Raw genomic sequence first — 23766 nt, 5'->3', positions numbered from 1 at the left:
TGCAAATAGAGATTACATGTGAGTTCTGCCTGAATTAGGAATGCAGAGTGTTACAAAAAAATTACAAACAAGCAACCAATACTGTAAACATTAAAAAAACTTTAAAAAGACATTAATATTTTAAAACCCTACATTTATATATTTAGCGCTCAACAGTTCTTTGTTAATAAAGTACTCGATAAAAAGACTTTATTAAAAAAAATAGCACCATTTTTTCTACAGATTAGTCCCTCATTTCATCCTTGCACATGACGTGCTGTGAAACTATTGCACTGCGCTGGAGACAAGCACTCACCAGAGAATGACTTCTACTGCAGATCTAAAGAGCTGCTCTGGAGCAGATACTGGTCTTCATCAGATGAAATAGATTAGTTCTTTCATTTCTATGATTTTATTAACACCCCAGCAATTATAGTTACGTGTGTAACAATATTCATTACGACTTTTCAAATTTCTCTGCTGACACGGTGTAATTAAACCCTCATACCTTTTCATTCACTTAAGAACATTATTCAACTGTGTTTACTGCAGTTATGGCTTTGAATTCAGACTTTGACACAATAGATAATTACAGCAAAAGGGGTAAACTGTATTTTGGATATCAGTTCCCTGTGACAACATTGAAAAGCTCCCTAATCTATTCAGTGCTTTAACTCCAAAATATTTTTTTTTTACATCAAAAAGTCTGAAAAGGTTACATTATCAGCTATTAAAAGAGTATTTCATATTTTCTCATCTACAGAGGACTTCCCAGTCCTCTTTCTCTCTTGATTCAAAAGCATGTATAAAATGAAAACTGGTTAAAATACGTATACTGGGAAGACTGCAAACTTCAGACAAAAAACAGAATTACCTTACGTATAACCTACATAGAATACTTGGGCCAAAGAGTGCTGCTGTTTGCGTCCTCCTGTGACGTTATAAATACAAGTACCAGGAACAGTTAACTTAAGATAGTTTTCTTTTCTAGCCTCATCTGATACTCCTTTATCAACAGACTAGATGTGAAAAAGGAAATACTCAGAAGTTAAATGTCTCTCAGTAACTCCAGGACAGTACCCTCATGTAGAAGCATAGCTTTTGATGTCAGGGAAAACCTCTTTGTATTAAAAACATTCACGACTATTCCTCACAAACCATGGGATGGCTAGAGTCCTCATCTAAGCAATGTACTCCAAAACACTTCAGACTCCCTGGAAACATACATGATCTCTCTTCTTGGATGTCTATATGCACAGGAAAGGTTTTAGTTTCAATGTGTTTTCCCTGAGGCAACAGGAGGGGCATATGGCTGCTGGTAACAAGCCAGAAGATGTAATAAAAGTCTTCAAAATTTATTTAAAATTCAACTCTGCCTGCAACTGCTGGTTTTATTTAGTTAATTGTTCTGGTTGTCCAAACATGAGTAGGTCTTTTTCAGGCAAGAGAAGGAAACAGAATTTTTATATGAGCTTAGCTGGCCTGGCCCCACACAGCAGCTGAAGCCTGTGTAACGCACTAAAGCACACTGGGGGAGCTATGGAGAAGAAAAGGACAAAGAAAAATAGAAACCAATCTCAAAACAAAAATGACAAATCCTTTAAACAATTAGTTTCCTTACCACTCACACACCATCTCCTCTCTTTACTTGTAAGCACTAGAATTGCTTTCCCCCTTGAGAAACGGTCACTTATACACAAAAATTTACTGTGCACTTTTTAATAATGTTGTTACAATACCTACAAAGACCTCAGGAAAGTTTTTTTAAGTCTAATGAGCCACTGTTTCAAGAGAAGGAGGAGGTGATTAAGGATATGAAGTTTTGATAGGCTTGCTTCTCATGCCTCACTACTCACCCTAATGTGGTTTCTCTCAAAAGACATTTTTTCTGCCATTTCTTTCTTCCACTGCACATACTTTTCATTGTAGTTGTCTAATGAAGAATATACTGTCTTTTTCTCTCTGCTAAATTTTCCTGATAGTATACAAGCATCAGAGGAAAACAAGGGCACAGGAGGTTTCCGAGTGAAGAGATCCTCATCAGTTAATGGTACGCCATACTCTTGACTCAAGACTGTGATCATTTCTGCTGAGGGCAGCAGGTCCCCATGAATCACATCCCTCAACCTCTTACACTGACAGAGGTAACTGAGCCTACAAACAGACATCAACACATTATTAGTTTACAAAATCTTTACTGCAATCAAATCATTACAGTTAAAATTACTGGGAGAAAAACTACACAACCTTCTTGAAATATCTGTTAAGAAGTTCAGGTCACCTCAGTCATGCTAGTATTTGGCAGCAACAAAGAAGGTTAGCAGTTAAATAAAACTATGAGGAAGAGTCTAGGAATGTTGCTGACACTAGAATTAGCTGCAAGATAAATGATTAATTGCTGAATTTCTCTACTCTCCGACTGGAAAGGCAATAAAGCAAACTCTTCATGCATACTGGTTCTAGTGCATGATCCTTATTTATGCTGAACACCCACTATATCTACCCTGCCTTGCCTCTTTTACATCTCATTCTGATCAACTTCCATCCTATATGCTATTCATAATATTTACCTCACACGAAAGTCATGTTTAATTTCTTTTCAGTAAATTTGGCCTGCAAAGCCTAGCATTAATGCAAAGGTGGTTCTAAATACATGACAGCTACCGAACACCATGTGCACACACTTTGCACAGACTCACTTAAATTCCCACCCTCTCTGGCTCAGGCCATAGCAAAGGCCATGGAATAGCAATTTAGCTGATAACCCAATACAGTATTAGGATTCCTTCCTAAAACTGGAAGTTTATTCACTCTTTTCTTACATAACCATTTATTTGGGGAGAGTAACTACAGAGTACTGTAAGGCAGTTCCATTGTAAAATTACCTCAACAACACTACTTCCTTATCATTATTTCAGAGCAATACATACAACTAATAAAATAAGTTAATTTCAAAGTTGCATCAGCATTAATAACTGAAATTGAGTTTATATTAGTACGTAAAAAATGAAATTGACCACTCTGTATATTAAACATGTTTGTTAGTGTTTCTACAGTTAAAATTACAGTTTTAGCTAATGCTAGCAGAAGGAAACGTATCAAGAAGCAACAGTTTCTGCTCTGCACACATTAAACCACGGACTGACCTCAACAACCCAAAAAAAAAAAAGCCATAAAAAAGCAGTCCTGCAAGTTAGAGACTCTCTTGAACACAGTTCACCATCTGCATATGCCAGTGAAGAATTTGTTTTTATTTCTTTGCATAATTACTGACACACTAGAACGAGGCTATGGCAAAAAGGACTAACGTGCTAGAAGCCTGGCAGCTGTCTCTTCCACTCAGTGTAGCAGACACAATTCACTCATCTGTGATGGGGGGTTGCTGAGAAGAGCTTGTGTCTAGAAGAACACTGTTCTTAGCTACTCAAGTGGCTTAACTGCAGCTCTCTGATTTTATAGCAACGACTGCTATGAAGTAGAGTGATCGCTCTTGCAGCCTGACTTCTTTCTATAGGAAGAATAAACACTTGCATTTAAAATTACCCCAGCCATCCCAAAACCTTTACTTTCACAGCAGGAACCTCACCTGCAGCTATCTAGCAAGTTGTGCACAGCAGCCAACGTGCTGATTTTTTTTTTCCCTGAAAGGAGATACTGCAAAAAAATTCCAAAAGAAAATTAACCACCAAGTATCTAAAATATGCAGCATTACATTATGTTCTACCTCAAATATTTATTTAGCCAGTACATAGCTAAAGAAAGAAAGGTATCTGCCAGTCATTGCTGAAGGAAAAAAAAATTAGAAAGGACTTTTACGGACATCACAGTGATGGCCACCAGTCACCTTCTTATTGCATTCTTTTCCTCACCATCTCCTAGAATAAACTTGAAACAAATTACAGATATGTGGAGAGGTTCACCTGTTATGTGCAGATCATTAAAATGAGTGAACTTCAGAACTTTAAGTGTAAAGTTAGAGGTTTTGCTCTTTGTTATCTTAATGAAGTTAAATTTCATTAGTCATCAGCAAATAAACATCTTGAACATATGTGGGTCAGCCAACGGGTAGAAACAGACAGGTAAATTAAATGAGCCTGCCAAATTAGAGGTGTACCATGTTTGTTTTCCAGCAACTGCCCAGGCAGTGTGACATATGCAAAATAAAACTTGCAGTAGGTGGGTAATCTAGACATAACACACATTACTGAATTTGTTTTAATAAAATGCAAGGATGTGGGAGGGCAAATGGGAAGGATGCTATGAGTTTGCACATATATTAACACATTAACTATCACATAACATCACATTAAAAATATTTTTTTATGAAATCAGATTGATGTCTAGGAGACATTTGCTCTTTCTTGTCTCAGGACTGAATATCCCCATTCATTTCCTATAACCTTTGCTGAATTTCAGTTCAGAAGCTAATTTAAACAAGCCAGTCATTTAATAGCAAGAAAGAAGGCAATCACAGTATACCTCTGCTTTCTAAATTCACGTTGCTTATAACAAAGATGGATGGGACCTTTTTCCACCTCTCAAGAGATGTGTCTTAATTTACAAATAAACAAAAAGACACGCACATAAAACTTTTCATAGATTTATACATTTATAAATCTATAAATGAAGTCATGCCTGACTTCATCCACTCCTTTTTAATCCATCTCACAAGATGTAATGTCAAGATATTTTAAGGCTCATAGCTGCAAACAGTTGCATACTGACAAAGCGAGCAACATGGCAGAGATCCAGCAATAAATCATGCAACAAAACTCCAAAAGAGAAAGCCAGGAAGAGGAAACAGGTTCTCTCCAACTCACACTAAATTCTTCCTTTCTCCAATTACCTTACCAAAACTATTGGTACCGTTGATCCCCCACTAAGCAGGGAATTAAGAATTCCCCACTTAGTTCACGTGACTTTCTGGATCTATCAAGTCCTCCTCCTTCACTCAGTCCTATACCACCTTCTCTGAGAGAACAAAGCAGAGAATAAAATCCTTACCAGCTGATGCTTCTGACACCAGAATTTTCTTTCTTCTATTTCAGTTACAGTCAGGTATGTTCTGATGCACTATCCTACTGATAAACCCCTCTTCTTTTCTTTTATATACATATATATATAAACATTATATATATATATATATATATAAACACTCACCACTACCAACTTAGCACTTCATCAGTATTTAGTAAACCATGCTCTTCTGACTTACCATATCTCATCCAGAATCTGAACTACCCATCATGCCCACAGATTGCTTTCATCAGGGAAAAAATGAAAGAATATTACTTTTTATGTGAAATATTCACTCTTCTTTCATAATATTTCACTTCCTAATTTCTTGACTACAAATCTAGAAGACTCATACCTGGACAAGGCTTGGAAACATGCCCAAGGAATCATACCTCTGACATAAAGCAGAGGCTGTTTTACTATAGTGAAGAGCGGCATACAGAGGCAGAAATGATAAAAGATAGCTTCCAGGTCGGTATACAGGCGTTGACTGAAGGACAGTTGTGAATTATATAGTATTTCCAGTTGTCCATCTTCATGTCTGTAAGTCCTGTAACAGAGTACCCCAATGGCAAGGTTAAATCCATCAGCCCGTATCTCAGGTTTCCTCAGTTCTACAGTACAATTACTCTCTCTCATGAAACTGCCTTCCTTTTGTCCTTTACATGGAATGTCTTATTCTACGGCCTTCCCTTCACATGAACTGTTCTGAAAAAAATATTATGGACAAAATCACAATGACAATAACAAAATCTTTATACCATGAATGATTTGAACAGGTTTTCTTTTTAAACCACATCTGAAAGGAAGCTCATCTCAGTTTCATCAGTGTTATGCTCCTTAACAGCCTTATTATAGCTATACAAATGCATTATATAAATATTTCTACTAAAAATACCAAGATTCATACTGCAGCAGTAAAACAAAACTTCAGTTTAGGTTACAGGCGAGCACTCACAAGATGTGACTTTTCATGCAATAAATAATTTCAGTAATTGCAGTGAAGTGACTTGCAACAAAAAAAAAAAAATACCAGAAAGCTTCAACATGTTACAGTGCTAGATAAAAATGATTATTTTTTAAACATGAGATGTGACGGAAACCTTCTTTTTGAATTTTTCATATTTTCCCTAAACATAAAGGTAGAAAAAGCTTGAACTCCAGCTTCCCCATAGTGACTTTGCTTTGGATTCCATGAAGTATTAGCAAACAATGATAGATATGACAGACAATGACAGATTTTCCACCACGCTCTCCCCTGGCCAAATTCAACCAGAAGTGTGTTTGTGTGCCCAGGATAGAGGTATGTGACGAACGCGGAAAGCACGGGGCTCCACATGGGTTTAAGCGATGTGAATTACGCTAAAACAACACGTGCTATGTTAGTTGGGCATGTACTTCGCATATTGTTTGTTTCTTTAAACTGTACTGCCTTTACTGTTCAGATGCATCCTCAAGATGTGAAGTGCATTAATCTCATTTTTAAAATAGAGTTTAAAGGTTTTTTTTTTTGTTGTTTGTTTGTTTTAATCATTCTCCTTGCCCTCTCTTCCAATTACGTGTGAAAAATTGCAGAGTTCATTTTGAGAAGCAACATCTTTCAGCTGCCTATTTGGGTTTATAAGTACATTCTGTACCTTGTATCCATGCACCACTATATAGTTGTGATAATAAATTGCCTAAAGAAGATAGCTGTTGTCAAAGATTCTTTATATAATTTTTCACATTTACTTTGTCCTCTACCACTACTCTCAAAGAAACTTGAAATTAGAACATTTCATAATTAACCTTATCTTCTTCCTTATGCATGCGTACTGACTTGTTACTGTAGCTAAGAGAAAGTACTATTAATAATTCACTACACAGTTTTACATAAATTATCAACAATTAAATGGAAACATACTATCATCTTTATCTTCCGTTCTTGTATGTACAGGAAATATATCTCTCAATTACAAGCCTCAAGTCTAAGAGCATTCAAACTCAACTTTTGAGGGTCATACCAGCTCTGAGCAAAATAATGGCCAGGATAAAAAAAGGAAAAAAAAAAAAAGAAAGAAAACAAAACAAAACATAAAGAAAGGAAGATTAGGACATTTTTGTTTTTGTTTAGAATCGTCAGACTATGGTGTTGTTCCCACAAACTATGTAGTACCTTAACAAAAAAAGTATGCTATGCCTCAACAGTTTTGTACTAGTCACTGAGAGTGATACCAACTAAAAACACACATTAAACATCAGCTATGTACTTGACCATATATCTTGTAAAGAAAGGGATGGGAGAGGTATAAATTAGATAAAAATCCCTGAATCTAAGGAAATACCTGATGAAAAACTTCACTCTTACCTTTCAAAGTGCTTATCCCAGAGCCTCTTGATTGCCTTGTCTTTTAATCCCTCCAAGACAAAGAGATGAGTTGCTCCATCCAGTAAGTGAAAACCAGTAACAACATCCAACTCAGAAACCTTCTCAAGTGTGGTTTTCAGTATTAATGCAGCAAGAGCCATTCCAATTATGTGTACAGGATAACTGTGCAGCTGGAGGGCATTAGCATTGATTTCTGTAATCTCTTCCACCAAATCATGTAATAAAGATGAATTACTGTAGCCAAAAATGTAGATTATATAACCGTATGGGTAATTTGTGACTTGGGCATCAGCAATTTCTGCATGCATTCCCAATGGCACTGCTATTTCCACTCGTACTTTCAAAAGTGAGTCTGATTGTAGATAATGTCCCATAGGTAATAGAGAAGTATCAACAGATTCTGTTATTTTCTCATTTTTATCCTCCTTGTTGAAAGCACCTGTATTTGGAACTGAACAGCTATGAATGGGTGCACTGATAGCCAAGAACTTTTTACCCAACAACAGATCTGTTAGACTGACTTTAGCTACCCCATGTGGATGCCACACTTTGCTCTCTGTAAAAGAATTATAGATCGTGGATTTGCAAGCAGGGAGGCTCACCTCACCTACTTTTTTATCTGCTTGATCCTCGCCAAACAAACATGGCATTTTTGTGTTGTCTTCCATGCTTCTATCCCGATCATGAACTTCAATCTCCAAAGGTGGACCTCTGAGATACCTCTTTAATTCCCCAGGTTTCATTGTTCCTGTTAGAAGTACATTCACATCCTTAAAATAGACATGAGTTCCATGGATTTGCCCATGAGTTTGATGAGGTGGAAAGTTGTGAAATTTGTATTTGCAGTAGGTGGGAACGCACAATCTCTAAAGAACAAAGAATAGGGAGAAACAGGTTATTTGCAGATTTATGTTTTCCTCTTTTTAACCTCACAGAATCATCAGCTTTTCTTCTAGAGAAGGTAGGGGGGATGCACTTCATGGCACAAACTGTGTGTTTCAAGGTAGCAAATAGGTCATTCTACATGCCTGGATCCTAGGTTTCAGGAATTAACTATGCCCTTCATTTGCTTGTCCCTTTTTGCTTTATCCAAAACCAACCAAACAAAAAAACAACAACAAAAACAGCAACAACAACAACAAACTCCTTGTTTCTAGATCATTAAAGAAGCATGCTGGAGGGGACTGCAATGGTTCCTAGATCTCCCCACCCCCCACCACCCCGCATTCATTTGTAGAGTTTGAGGCCTAAAATAAATGCTTATAGCTGGAGTTAAGAAAATTCAACAGTTATCCAAAGATACTATAAGGAATGGACAGTATGATCTCTGTTACTAGGCATTTGGTTACTCATCTAGGGGGTAAATAACAGGATCCATTCCACAACACTCATGTTTTTTCCATGTAAGCGCTCATCAGCATTCCAGCAGCCTGCATGGAGCGAAGGCTCCTTGTCAAGGACCACCCTGACAACTCCTGGCTTTCAACAATTCTTGATTTCACCACATTTGGCAAGGGAAACAGTCAACTTCTGTGATCACTCTGCAGACTACAGAAACTATGAAAGATTAGAAATTATGCAGTGAAATATTTTCCCTGTCACTTTTCATAAATGCTAGGCCAATTTGCCTAGTCTGTCATAAAAACCCAGCAATATGAAATTCTGTCACAGAATTACATGCAGTCTTATAAAGTTCCTGACATAACATTATTACACTATTTTCACAAAAACAACAGAACACCCTGTTAACATTAAAGACCAGGCTGATGCAACTTGGACTGGATCTTTCATATACTGTTGCCTTATAATTCCACCTCAACTGGGGAGCCAATGAAATAGCTCCCGAAATTAATGATCTTTTAATTTTAATCTCACTTTCACATCCACTATACACAATATTCAGACAAGAGCCTTTTTTTAACAGCATTTCTTTAAGCCTAAAAGCCCATACATTTGACAAGAAAACATATTTTCTATCTCATCACTTAAAATGTACAAATATAAGACCAAAACCCTTGAACTATATTCTTACCAATATAGACCTTTTTTTATGCACAGCATTTTTCAAGATGTGAAACGTTTTCGTTTTGTTTTGTTGTTGTTGTTTTTAATCCAGTAATATTTTTAACACAGCTGTTGTTCTAGACGAGCCAATCAACTTGTCAGCAAGTTGTTTTAGACAATACAACACAGTGACTGAACTACCTCTCTGGCTTACTCAAGATCCAATGCTCAGAAATCAAAATATGATTATTACATATAAATTATTGCCCTTGGAAAACACAAGGACTATTTTTTTTGTTGCCAGTGCCTGTGATATACAAGCACTAATCTGGCCACATCTCTTTCAGGAAATCTTAGTCATATTACCCAATTTTGTTACTAGTAAGGAAAGCTCTCTTTCAAACTATGTCCATATTTGAAGCAAAGATACCTGAGGGTAACAAAGGATAACAAAGGATTTCCTCCAGACAGAAATAGTGGTGTATGTTACCTGCAGCACTTCTATTGGTACAGGGGTGTTTGGGAGACAGGTAGCCGAATAAATCTTTATAATCAGTGGGTTCAATTCATGTCTTTGTCTTTCAGACAGGAGAGGTGTTTCTACAGTGAAAGTCGCATAAGCATCTAAAACTATCGGATTGTTTTCTTCCAGTCGACTGATCACTGATTTTTCTCCTTGAAACGTACAAGACGAAATACCATTAGACAAGCAGTCCCATCATGGCATCAATATGTATTAGTAAAAAAACCCTCCACTGCATTTGTATTAAAATAAAAATATTATTTTAACTGCTTCAAGTATTATCTTTTACAGTGAGGAAGTAAATAGCTTAAATAGGGCTACTAACGGTTTTGGAGACTATCTGTTGAAAGCACACAAGTTTCTTTTTGAAGATGCAAATATACAGTTCACATAAACATAAATATTAAAGCAGTTCCAAGACTCTTCATCAATTAAACTCTTTGTTAAAGAAGCTCCTTTAAGATTTTTGCTTCTGATGGTCATTGTCACTCACTATTTCTAGACACATTAATTTTTCTCTTCTCTTCCCTTGCTGCAGAAGTAACACTATCTTACCTGTTAATACTCTGCTAGCCAAAGACAAGTTCGAATTCTAAAATGTGCTGATGCATGTAGCAACCCCTGAAGATGTATGCCTTTGTCCTGTATTCCTATACCTAAATCAGATGTACATTATGCCACACATTTTTAATGAAGTGGTTCTGGGCCACTGGATCTAGGTGGCCCTGCTGGAGCAGGAGGGTTGGACAAGACAACCCATAGAGGTTCCTTCAGACTGCAACTAATCTGTGATTTTATGACCTACTGTTTCTTTGGAGGATGGAATACAAATGTATTGCTTCTCTGAAGGATCAAAGAGTGCAAACACTGTGGACAAGCCGAGATAATTACTGTGGAGTATTTTAAGAACTGCCAAAACACAAGCTTACATGTTTGGCAGGAATTTTATTACATTACACAAAGGTGTAACGCAATAATCTTATTTAGAAAGTAGCATAGCAGTCACCCAGAACACTTCTCTGCAGAAGCTTCTTCCCAAACCTCTACTCAGAAGTACATTTACTTAATATCTTATTCAAATAAAATACAAAAGAGATTTGAATTTTGACTATCTTTGAGTTCAATGTACGTAAAAGCACATTCCAACAGTGCAGTCATGAAAAAACACAAGATTTTTTTGCCAGCCCTCCAAGTGTTGAAATACCTGACTGTTGCACAGTAAACAGTGAACTGAAACACTAGCACAGACTGACTGCATCTGGATCCACTTGGGCATCTACCAGCAGTTGTGAGCTACCCTGTACTTCGACTCTGAGGTAGCAGTGACATGCTACACAGTGGCAATCCCTGTCCCCCTGTCCCCTCTATCACAAAACATTATTGTCTGTAGATCCAAAGGTTCGATTGTAACTACGACCAAAAAAAACATCTCAAATGTGGATTATGTTAAACACTTCAAGTAAATAAAGCTGCACATCTGCCTAATATATTAGCATGTTTCTGTTACAACAATGTCTGCATAAATCAGAGTATTCATATACTTCAGCAAATGGGTAATAATAGAGAGAAATGAGAGAAATGAGTGAGAAACTTTAAATCTACCCTTGTATCAGCAGGACAGAACTACAGGCATATGCTATAAAAAGTTACTAGGCACTGTTTCTAACACTTTTGATGCTATGAAACTTAAATAGTGACTCAATCTACTCTTAAGTTTTTTGAGATGTCTGCCCCAAACCAGGTATTTAAAAAAAAAAAAAAAAAAAAAAAAAAAAAAAAGGAAAATAGTAGCCAGCACCTGATTTGTTTGCAGGGAACAATCACAGAGACAGCCAACAACCTCCATTTCTAATGGCAGTTAGATTACCTTGGCTATTTTCTCTCAAATTCTATTCCATGATTAGTCACCCTGGTGTTACAAGAGGCATGGACCACAATGCAGTAATGCCACAAGCTGCTCTTTCAATCTTATGAAGAAGAGCTGTTCTTAGAAACTAGTGCAACAACACTTCTTCATACCAAAACATATTTCTTCCTGGCTGAGCGCTGGTAGGCTTAAAATAAACAGAAATTGATCTGATCACTCACTTAGACGCCAACACAGAAGGATAAGCAGAAAGGGTATTAGGCATGATGAACAAATGGAGAAGTCACCAGATTTTAAAAAATAATAATACAAAATTGTAGCTCTATGTGACTTCAGTTCCTGTAGATGCACTTGAGTTAGCCATTATGAGAGCTGTGTTATTGCCACAGAAACGGCTTCACCGCAAGTGGCTTTGCTACCTTCATATGTACATGCAGCAGCTCGTTCCGTGCTCTGCAACACTTAGTATTTCTGTCTATATGCACAGAAAAAAGGGAAGACTTAATTCACTGCACACAAAAATAGCACAACACATTAATACTGAACGTTAACCTTGTTACAATCGGAAAGTCTCAGAAATAACCCACTTTCCTCTAACCAACATCCCAATTCTAACACATTCTGAATAGAACAGGATACAAGAACTTAACATGGGCACACTGATGTCAGCCTCCACCAGATCAAAACCAAATCCCAAATCTTTCTTAACCTGCCGGCTTTGAGACAAACCATGAAATTCTCTAAGGATCCTTCCAAACAGTTTCCAGCAGCCAGACCCACCAGCATAGGTGCTTCCGAGGCAGAGGCATGCAGTACACCTAGCATGCTGCTCCCTGCCTGCCTCTTCATTGCAGAGTAATACCTGAGAGGAGAGGCATGAGGTCCAACTGCAGCGAAGCAACATCGTATTTCTTTTCTGTAGTAGCATGAACGTCTTCTTTAGCAGTAGAACCTCTTTTACCTGTTAATGGAGGGCAGGGTTAGACTAAATAGGAAGAAGGAAACATCTTGTTGCCATTAATCAAAGAAAGAATTTAAAATTTACTGTAGTAGTAGGGTGACACTGAGCTATGCCACCTTAAACACTTTAAAACTGACGTAGGCAATTAATTCAGTATGCTTAAAACTCCACTCTACAATCCACTGTATTATATATATAATCTCTACTTTACAAGAAATTTAGATTTGCAACAGCAGGCATTACAATTTCATGGTATTGCCAAAATTTACCTTTGCCACCTTACAACTCTTCCCTTTCATATATACATTGTTTCCAGAAACCTGTATTTTTGACTCCACATCTACAAAACAGAAATAGTGCCACTCCTTTACCTCACAAGTGTATCATAACGGTAAACTTATCAATATTCATAATTTACATAGATGCTAAGCAATTATTCCCTAAAATCCTTTTGCCCACATTCAATCTTTACCCAACCAGTAAAAGCACAACCAATCCCAGCCACCACCTATTTAAATCCTATCTTCAGATGCCTTGCTCAATAACTTAACTAAGTAAGCACAGAATTTCAGCAGAAGTAGCTTACGCATAGAAACAAAAAAACAACAAAAAAAAACACATGCAGCAAGTGAACACAGCAATTTAAAATGAAAACTATAGAAATATTACTGCTATTGGTTTTGGTTTATTGTAACTCCTATAATAAAGGAATGGAAGAATGTTTTAATTCCTTCACTTTTTTTTTTTTAAACACCTAAATGGAAAGAGAGGAATGCAATGAGTTTCTGAAGTTTTTTTCCCTTTTAATAACAATAGTTACGTGACAAGAAGTACTAGCACTACCAAAATTACATTGGTGAAAGAAAAACAGTGCACTGAACATAAGCAAAATGATATACAATACATAATATATACAAATATACAAAATGAGATATACACACAGAGAACTCCCTATGATATGTGTAACTGTTCATCAAAAGCTTGTAAATGGAAAGTTCCAACTGCCTTAATCACGAAAGGCATAGCAAGTGGAAGTTTGAGAGAGAATTGTATAGAACAGATTGTTTAAGGCATGGGTCTCTGGTGTCATGGGAAAGAAAGACCTAACCAGAGCCACAAAGTAAACAGGGCAGATGTAGTTCAGAGTTCAGCTCTTCAAATAAATTCCTGGGCTGCAACATGAGCTGCCTACCTCCATCCATTTATGCGCAAACAGGAAGCCTCCAAAATGCCTGCGTATTTATCTGCATGCCCTGTTTTGCATTAGTGTTTTCTTTCCTACTCTCCAAAAGGTCTTCATAAAAGCAGGAGCACCAAACTCTGCCAGTCATTGGCAAGAGAAAGCAGTCATCAAGCGGAGATTTGGTTGACACTACTGGTGCATTCACTTATTTTGACAAAACTACAACTGAGTGTTATCATTCATTCCCAGTGACACTTACTGATAAGCTAATGTTTTTTTTATAATGTGTACCAGGGCAACATGGGCAGCAACCCTGTGATGCCATGCTAGTTCTTGTCTAGCATGCTAGACAAGCATGCTATTTAACACAGGTGATTCAATACATGCTTCAGTACCCATTGCTGCTGTGGTTATCATCTCCTCCTCTCTCTCACAGGGCCTTAATCAACTGTAAGCTACAAATGAGAGAGCAAAACATCACTCAGCAGGACTGTGCTTTTTCATTTAACAGCATGAACAAGCACTGGAAATAAATACGGGCTGTAAACCACAGATGACTTCTTGTGGCAACAGCAACACAAGTGATACGAAACAACAGCTTGTTAAGTTCTCAATTGTAATAGCTGTTTTAGCTCCAACATTAATTTTTAAATGCTTTACAAGTTTCATCATTGCACACCTGAGTCCCTTGCAAATATCCATCACTTCACCCCTGGAATAATGAAGTGGTGGGAAAAGTCCATCATCATCCCTGCTTCATAATACTAGCTAAGGAAACTGAAAGTTTGATTAGCCATGGGAGAAACACAGAAAGCTAATGACAGGACTGAGACTAAAACACAGGTCCTGTAACATTTACTTCTTTGTTTTAACCTTGAATTCCATTTTAAAAAATAATACATAAACAGAATCCCATATCTACCTTTTAAAATCTAGTCCATAATTCCATCCAGAACTTACCATTAATGATAGCTATTTTGTTGGTTTGATACATCAGACTTCCCACATTATTGGTTGTTTTTTCAGCTTCTGAAATTATATTTCCTGGAAGTCCAGCAACTGCTTTCTGCTTCAGAAGTTGGACCTTATCCACAGATCTGTCTTTTGCAAATACCACACCTCTGAAAACATGAAAAAGATATGGTTATTTAAGAAATAAAAAAATAAGAAAATATAAATAAAGCCCTGACATGCTGATGATTCCACCATTAAAAAAAAAAAAAAAGGCAAGTCTAAAAGAGTTCAACTGCCAGAATATAAATGTAAAGGTGATCAAAAAAAAAAAGGACAGCAACAAGATACATGGTCCTTCTCTTTTCAGTAAGAGACGAAGTAAAGACCTGAAGAGATGCATTAAGTAAAACACACTGTAGTACATACTGCAATGCTTTACTTACAGATTTTTCTCTACATCTGATTTCTCTTTGAGGAAAGAGAAATGTGTCTATTCCTGTTCACATTTGGTGTACACTGATACAGTTACAGACAGACCAGAAATCTGGAATGAATACAGTTTTGCTCTAGTATAAGAACAATTGTCTTCTTAGGGGAAAATGCAGATAGCAATGCTTTTGCTTAACTGTAGCATTAAGCAGCTTCCCAAATTTTCATATCATCAGACAGCGCTGTAAATGGATCTTCAGGAGACATTACACATTTTATTCCCTACCAATCTGATGTGTTACTGCTGCTGAAAAAGAGGATTAATCAGAAACAATAAAAAAGCTGTTTAAAACATAAGATTCTCATTGCATTTTATATTTCCTGAATAAACAATTTTGTTGTCCCTGTCTCCAGTTCTCTGTTATATATTGCAAAACAATATATATATATATATATATAGTTATATATTGTATATATATATATATATAGAGAGAGAGATGTAGGGCAGCATCACAAGACATCATGGTAAAATTGTTTTACATGTGAAGGGCACATTCAGCCCTAAAGATTCCTCACAACATGGCAATAGTTGTTACACAAATGACATTCGTTTCTTTTTTTAAAGATTTTAGTTAACCTAACATGCATTTTATTACTAATAACATAGACTACCATGTCATCTAGTCATGTCCAAGTAAAACCAGTATTACATACTTGGGACACAAAGTATAAGTCTCCCTGACTACTGCCTCCATAGCTTCTCACAATGATTACTCTAAAGATTTCTGGTGCTAAAGACTGTCTTCAGTTTATCATATTTAATCTATGAACCTGTCTGTATAGCATTTGCTCTAAGATTTATTAATATGTGCAACATCTTCCATTTATCATTGGCATTAAATCATTAATATGTCTTTTCTTCCTCCTCCTCTGAGGGACTTTAATCTCGGAGGCCTAAGTTCTTCAGTTGCTTCACAAACTTTATTTCAGTTCAGACAGACATGTTCAGTAACCAACGAATCAAGACTGTGGCTGTAAAGCTGGAAACACTGCATTTTTATAGCACTAAAAATAAAAATTCATTACAGAGATTAAGTCAAGAATTTCCCAGATAACTCTACCTATCTTTAGAGATGTTTCCTAAAGGATCATAGTAATAGCTGGGGGTGGGGAGAGAGAAAGCTTTTTGTGCATTTTTGCACCTCTAAAAGTGATCAACATTAAACATAGTTTTTCTAAGGTCTTTACATACCTTTAAAAAATACTGTCAAAAGCGTTTATGTATGGTTACCTAAGTACTGAATGACAGACCATCAAAATAATTGCTTGGGGAACAAAAAATCTAAATAAAAAAAGTTTACATGTGGTTTTAAAAGTAAATGATCACACTAAGAGAAAAACAGACCTGCTAAAATTAAAATCAATAAGCTGTTTCTTTTGTATCAATAAAAGATAATCACTGCAAAGGGCCTGAGGCCCTAGAGACCATCACAATATATAAGAACTGCCAGGTGTTGGGACTAAGTGAAGGAGACTGTACTGTGCAGTTCATGGAGGTAACTCGGAATTTATTGCATTTGTTGGAAATCTCCCCACTGCACATTGAAAAGGCATACAGGATATCAGACCATATGTGGGCATTTACAACAGTACTGAGAATTTTTCTGGAACCAATTTGACTAATTTGACCAATTATTGTGACTATCATACTTCCTTGCTGTAGAGTTTTGACATAAAATGAGGGACGAGGGAAAATAATTCTTTAGAAAAGGAGATTCTTTTCCAGGTATGCAAAAAATCAGCAAAACTTTGCCAAGATAAAATTGGTAAAATATAACCTTCTGGATCTCAGATTTGCTTTCAGAGTAAGTGTAGGCTGCTTGTCAGATAACTCACTAGTCGTTCAAAAGGAATGTTCATTGCTGTAATAATAGTTCTTTGAACATGAAGCTGGAAAAAAAATTCTTAATACAGATGGAATAAAACTGTTCAGGTATATGACAGAGCAATAGTGATGTACATTAAGATAAAATGTCCATTCATTTTATCCTGTTTGAGCTTCACTTTCAACAGATACTCTTTTCCAGAAGAACTAATATCCTGATAAATATTCATATGTAGCTCTTGTGTCATTAGATTGTAACACCTCTAAGTATGTTTCCAGTAACCATTTTTTTTTGTTTTTAGAAATTTTAGAAATAATATTCTATCTAAAAAGGATTTATATTCCAATTAATCTGTCCTGAAAATTAAGTTTGCATGAAAGCTAAACACATGCTCCTAATTTTGCAAGACACTGATCTCATTTGTTCCTGTTTTACCAGAATGTTGTTACTGGCATGACAGACGGTATAAATACAGGCAGGCGAACAGCAGCAGCACAAGGAACTACTACACTTTAGGAATTAAATTGGACAAATATCTTTATATCTTACCAATAAAGATGCCTAAGAAATGTGCAGCAAGTCCAAAGGTAAGGTAATGCCCTGGATTTCTACATTAAATCTTACGTAATACGGTCACTCATTTTTGAGCAGGAATGATGCCCTCATGGGACACAAAGCAGCAAAAATTCACACTCAGAAATACATAGCTAGATTTCACCAACACTATTTTTGGAATAAAAAACTTAGTTTCAACAGTATCTTTTTAAGGATAGTTTTAGACTTAAAGGAAAACTATCTGAAATATACTGAAGATTTTGCTTCCATGTTCAATTTAACATTCTTGCAGAATTTTTTCATCTCTACAAATGCATGTTTCTTTTCTGCCACACAAAACCCATACCATTTGAACTACAGGATTCACTTACAGATGAACTGAGTTCATAAAGCTGTGCTGAAAGCATTAAGAGTCCTTTCATTGACTTCATTATCTTTTGATCAGGGTAACCTGACTAAATCTTGTTCAGGAGAGATTCTTAAACTTCCATAAGAGTATAAAATGAGAAAGCACATCACAGAATACAGGATTGTATTAGTTATTTTGTGCTATCAACACCAACGCATTTTTTAGAAGCAGATTGTGACCCTTGAGAAAGTAATTAAAGAGGGTTGGTTTTTGTTTATTTTTTTCAGATGACATTCTGGATTATGTAATTTGAGATACACCCTATTCATGATTCATTTCTATTTCAAGTGTAAAGTTTTCCTCTATGAATAATACCCAAGAAAAGCATGGATTTATTTTTTTTTAAGTTAAGCTTCTCGAGGCTTGAACCCTTTAACCTTTCTATAATTTTAGAAGGTTGCATGCTGATTGTTAGAAATTTACCACTGGAAACAGTTATTGTTTGTTAGATCAGAAGAATGACTAACTGTTCCTAAAAAACAGAACAGAAGAAATAAGGAATTATGCTACTACAGCACTATAAACTCAGGACTCTCTCACTTCTTTTGGAAAAATAATCTCATGTTTATATCAACTTAATTTAGAGAGGACTTTGATCCAATATAGATTCATAGCTATAGGACTGATTCACTGAGTTCACAAGCCAACAAAGCTTGCTTTGCTAGCAAACTTCTACTGTTGAGCTTACTTTACTTTCAAAAAGAATGAAGTACCCTGAACAAACCCCTCACTGCTACCCCTGCCACCCACTTCTCAACACCTTCAGTTGAGCAACTAGTGGTAGACTAGCTCCCAGTTTCTCCTCCATCTAGTCTCAGTGAGCCTATCTTACCCCACAGATCAGAAGTCACAAGACACAAGTAAACAGAAGAAAAACATGCACAAACAGGTAAACTGTGCAAAGTCTGCTTTTATGTATTTTTTTTTTCCATAAGCAGCTACTTTACCCCAAATATATTGTAACAAGCTTGATGTATATCAAAGGGGGCATTAACACTTTTGCTCCTCTCCTACAGTCACAGCAGGCATGACTGCAAAAAGTACTGGTGCAACAGTTAACCACTTCTGAAACCACGGTATAATTATAACAAGGTTAAAAAAAAAATACCGAAAAACATTTACATACAGTCAACTATAGTTTTAACACATTTTCCTAAGCAAGTGCAACATTCTTACCTTACTGCAGGGACATTATCTGTCCTTGAAGGATGTGGTAAACCATAACTAGATGCTCCTGCTTCATCCCAATCTGTTTCTTCTGTGGAATTAAAACAGGTTTCACATTTGTTAATAAGTACCTCTATGTTTTGTTAACTCACATAAGACTAAGAAAAGCATCTGTAAGCTCTACTAAATAACAGCAAGAAGCCCTATGCAAGCTGTATTTGTAACTCAAAACCATGATCCATTTATTTTTTGAGTTCATGTCAAGGACATGCTTTTCCAACAGCTATCCTAGTGAATTATAAAAAAAAAATAATAATAGTGATAATATTCCATTGCCCAGATCTCTTACACAGAGCACATATAGAAGTGCCCTGATATTAGTTCAATGTTTATATATGCCGAAGTTTGGTATACTATAGCTCACTTCAGATGTCATTTATTGAAAAGCAGTCACAGATCTAAGTGTTAATTACTCAACATTTAGTATCACTATGTATCAGCCTTAATTAGAGTGAGATGTATGTCTTAATTACAGTAAGATTAGAGCAAATCAACACTGTATGAGTGGCAAGAAGAATCTGCGCTTAAAGAGCTGAATAAATTCCACACAATAAAGAACTAAATTTGCCACTATCTGCAAGTAAGCAAAAATGGAGCAATGGAATATTAGGTTTTTACCTATTATATAAACAGGACATTGAAAAATTATAATTACTTACCTATTTTACACAGCACAAGTAGTTGTACACCAAATAGTGCACACAGTTTTTCAAGGTCAATGAAAAGAAACATAAAGAGACCTTCAGAACAGTCCTTTCTTCCTTAAAGTAGGATGGGTTTGCATTGAACCAAAAAAATTGGATTTTTCCATTCATCTGAACTGTAAGCTAGATTCCTGTCTTTATCTCCCTGAACACTTCCTACCTTTGCAGACTTCACTATTTGGTCCACCAGTCCTCCCTGGACCCATCACTAGATGGCACTACTACCAAAATGCAGATACATTCTGCCAGCCTAATTACACCAGGAATTCACCTGCTCCTACTTTGATGAAGCATGTCATGAATCGCTAGAAAAACTAAAAACAATTTTAAAAGACAATCAGATGAAGCCGGTGACACAGTGCTCCCCGAATGGATACAAGGAGCCTTTCATCAGATACTAATGTAGGAGGAGATCATGTTATCAACTGAATCTCCAGAACCTTACTGCAGTTCCCCCTGGAGAATTCTATCTAAATACCTGGCAAGTCCCAAGATTTTCTGTATGTAGATCAAACAAAATAACAGACATAACACAGAGAGAGAATTTAGGTCTTAGTTTTATTTTCACCATTAAAATACAAAATTAGGGAAAAAAGTGTTTTGATACCATATGCTTTCTGAGTTCACAGCAGAGTACTTTGCACAGTTCAACAGTGCCCAGGCGCAAAGAGATCACAGGGGCCAGCTGTCTAATCAAGGGACTTAATAGGGCCCCAAAAGAAACAAAGGAACTACCAGCAGCATTTAAGATTTGGCTACAAACAACACTGCCACTAGATGGAGAGTTTTTCCCCTTCTTTGCTTAAATGATGCTGCCACTGCTGAACACTACACCAGATACTTTGATTTGCAGCAGCATTGCAGCAGTTTCTCAACTGGCATAAGGAAAGATCAGATCACTAAACTGCATAAAATCGGGATACCCACTTATGTCAAAAATATATTTTCATACTTCACCACCCACTAGCAATTCAAAGGAAACAACATTCTGCTGCTGGACTTCAAGTAATTACCAGCAACAGAGAAACAATAAGAATCTAGAAATGTATGGTCTACACAAGCTTCTAGATGTTAATGCAATCACTTACAAATGTGAAGCAGAAGAAAAACCTTCATGCTTTTTTCTAGTGTCCGTTGAAAACCTTCCATGAGCCAGCTAAATCTCTTCTGCGTCCCAATTCTCTTCCAAAGCTATTAAAACCTTGCTCCAACTATAATGTCCTCAGACTTACTGCAACACTTTGCTCCCTCTGTAGATCTCTGAGTCCTGTTCCTGCTCACCCATTCCTCAAGGTGCCAGTTACATTCCCACTCCAGTTCAGCCCACAAAACAGTTCCAGTTCTCATATACCTTTGACAGGAAGGGCTGAAGACTCTTTCTGTGCTTTGGATTTCTTTGCTTCTTTTATTTTTGTACAGCTGGGTGGTGGCTGACTCTCTTCAAAGAATTTTCTTTGCAATAGCACTGTGTGTTTTACCCCACCTATCAGGACAAGGAAAAAAATTCATTGATTGGGACTTCATTGCTTATTCTGCTTGAGACACTCAAATTTTGAGCAATCATTTTCCCCTGGTACATGTTCCCCTTTTCCTGCTCTGTAAGAAACCACTCCAAGATTTCAATTCTGTTAGTCTGGAAATCAAAATCAGCAGGGTTATCTCAAAGCCCGCAGAAGAATCTAGCATAAAACGTTCCCCCTGTGTACTATAAAACAGTGCATATTTGGAGGAAAATGTTGGGGCTGGTGAGGTTTGCAGCAACTCCCAGAATACTGGGCTTGCACACAGGGCAAACAGCCCCGGCAGTGTGATGAGTGGGACCTCTCCATACAGACTCCTCTGCAACAGTGCAGTTTCAGGAAGAAAAGCTTTTAATCCTTTGTCTTGCCTTGCCCCCATTGCTAAACTGTACAGCAGCTGTTCAGAAAAGAACAGCTACAGATGAGTTTCCACTGCTCAACAACAGCTACTGAGGTGCTCAATCTCTCTTACAGACACAAACCAAATGCTGTCAGAAGTTTCCATCAATTGCAAACTCCATTTGCTCACAAAGCCCACCACATCTGAGCAAATATTCGTTAGTATCAGTTCAGTTACAAAGAAACCCAAGCCTGTATTAACTGGCATTTGAAATCTTGTAACACCACCAACTCTCAATCCATTTATACCTATGGAAAAGAGAGTATTACAGTATTTAACTAATAAATTAAGCATATTTTAACAGTAAAATTAATTTCAACAGTAGTTCAGACTCTTCAGAACAAAGGATACCCCACTTCCTACATATTTTATCTTATGGTTAGTTAATATAATAAAGACTGAGATCTCATTTCATACATGTTCATAAGGAGCTCTAACAAGGTCTCTCTCCTCTAATTAAATTAACTCAACTAATAAATCACCTAATAAAAATTAGCTCAATTACAGAATAGATGTATTTAACACCACTGACCTACAACCCAAATTGGCCAAAATTTAGCCATAGATTTAAGTTACAGGGTTGTGAGAGGTAACAACAGAGAGAGGTGAAACAGAAAGATGTGCAGCACAAAAACACAGCTGTACAAGTTTCACTTCTCAGGGCAACTACAAAAAAAAAAAAAAAAACACTGAAAAAAGCACTCACTGCTACCACGACTATCCAACAGTCTCAAATAACTCTTCAGTTTACAAAGGTTTAGACTATAGCCCCAATTGTATTTTTCTGCTATCAAAATTTTCAGAAACTGATGCATTCATTAAAGTGCATCAAAGTACAAACAAGCCAGAATTATTTTAGTGAGAATGACATATGAAAAATAATCAAATAATCTCATTGACAACTTATTAATAGGTGCAGTCACTGTTTCGACACACATTTTATAACGTGTCTGTTTGCACTAGACTTACCAACAGCCTCTGCATCTTTTTCTAGTGAAGAAACAATGCTTGGTTTACTAAGCCTTGCTTTTGAGGAAACTTTGTCCTTGGCATCCCAGAGTTTTAAAGTTATTTTGTGATCCCTTAGTTTTATTAGATATTCGTTGGTGACGTTGATATCAGTACTATGGTTCCATGATATCCACATCTGGTCATTTTCAAACCATGGCATAATAGTCTATGAAAACAAAGATGAAAGTCTTTACAGAAGCTGACCAGTACAGAAGAAATTATATTCACATGCTGACCACTGTCACCACTGCTCTCGAAGTGTACATTGCTTATTTCTCCAGCTCATGCTGGATCTTACGTGTATCCCCTTTCTCTGTGTCAGAGCAGCATATTTTGCTAGATTCATACAAAGCAGTCCTATCAAGCCAAGGTCTGATATGAGACATGAGGTAAGAAAAAACAGCCATTAAACTGTCGTTCAGCATGACGTGGTGGACTGAATGCTTAAAGGAATACTACGAAAGCTCATATATACTCTTTAAAATACAGAATCAAAGCACAAGCATTAAACTTCAGATATAATGTGAATGCTGGTAATCTCTAAGAACAAAACGCTCATCAGAGTTGCCAATATAACACATTTCAATCAGAAATTTCACAGGAGAATTTTATTTAAGAATCTCAAACTGATACTCAGAAATAATCAAAGTGGGCCGTTAGACTGACTGTCATGCAAAGACAAAACCCGAGAGCATACAGTACTAGATGATCTCATCAAATCTACTCTGTGAACAGGAGAATATATGATATGGTGAAAATCCAGTAAGTAT

The 23766-nt window shown here is 36.6% G+C and overlaps 1 protein-coding gene across 11 annotated transcripts in view; it reads right to left on the bottom strand.

The window, feature by feature from the left end:
- CFAP92 (cilia and flagella associated protein 92 (putative)) overlaps positions 1 to 23766 on the bottom strand; it is a 97173-nt gene that overhangs the window by 24126 nt on the left and 49281 nt on the right. For all 11 annotated transcript variants that reach the window (XR_001209670.3, XR_001209668.3, XR_001209672.3 and 8 more), the window contains 9 exons: positions 22955 to 23162; positions 21417 to 21548; positions 19311 to 19392; positions 14862 to 15022; positions 12620 to 12718; positions 9858 to 10042; positions 7343 to 8229; positions 5351 to 5545; positions 1836 to 2133 (listed from right to left, as the gene is read on the bottom strand). Coding sequence is in view for 5 of the 11 variants with exons in the window: in XM_067002851.1 (XP_066858952.1) it covers positions 1836 to 2133; positions 5351 to 5545; positions 7343 to 8229; positions 9858 to 10042; positions 12620 to 12718; positions 14862 to 15022; positions 19311 to 19392; positions 21417 to 21548; positions 22955 to 23162 (2247 nt within the window). In the remaining 6 variants the exon portion in view is untranslated. The remainder of the gene's footprint in view (positions 1 to 1835; positions 2134 to 5350; positions 5546 to 7342; positions 8230 to 9857; positions 10043 to 12619; positions 12719 to 14861; positions 15023 to 19310; positions 19393 to 21416; positions 21549 to 22954; positions 23163 to 23766) is intronic.

Source organism: Anser cygnoides, chromosome 10 (assembly GCF_040182565.1).
Source record: "Anser cygnoides isolate HZ-2024a breed goose chromosome 10, Taihu_goose_T2T_genome, whole genome shotgun sequence".
Taxonomy (NCBI): domain Eukaryota; kingdom Metazoa; phylum Chordata; class Aves; order Anseriformes; family Anatidae; genus Anser; species Anser cygnoides.
Note: the sequence above shows the minus strand (reverse complement) of the source record. Positions and strands in the feature narration are given on the sequence as shown.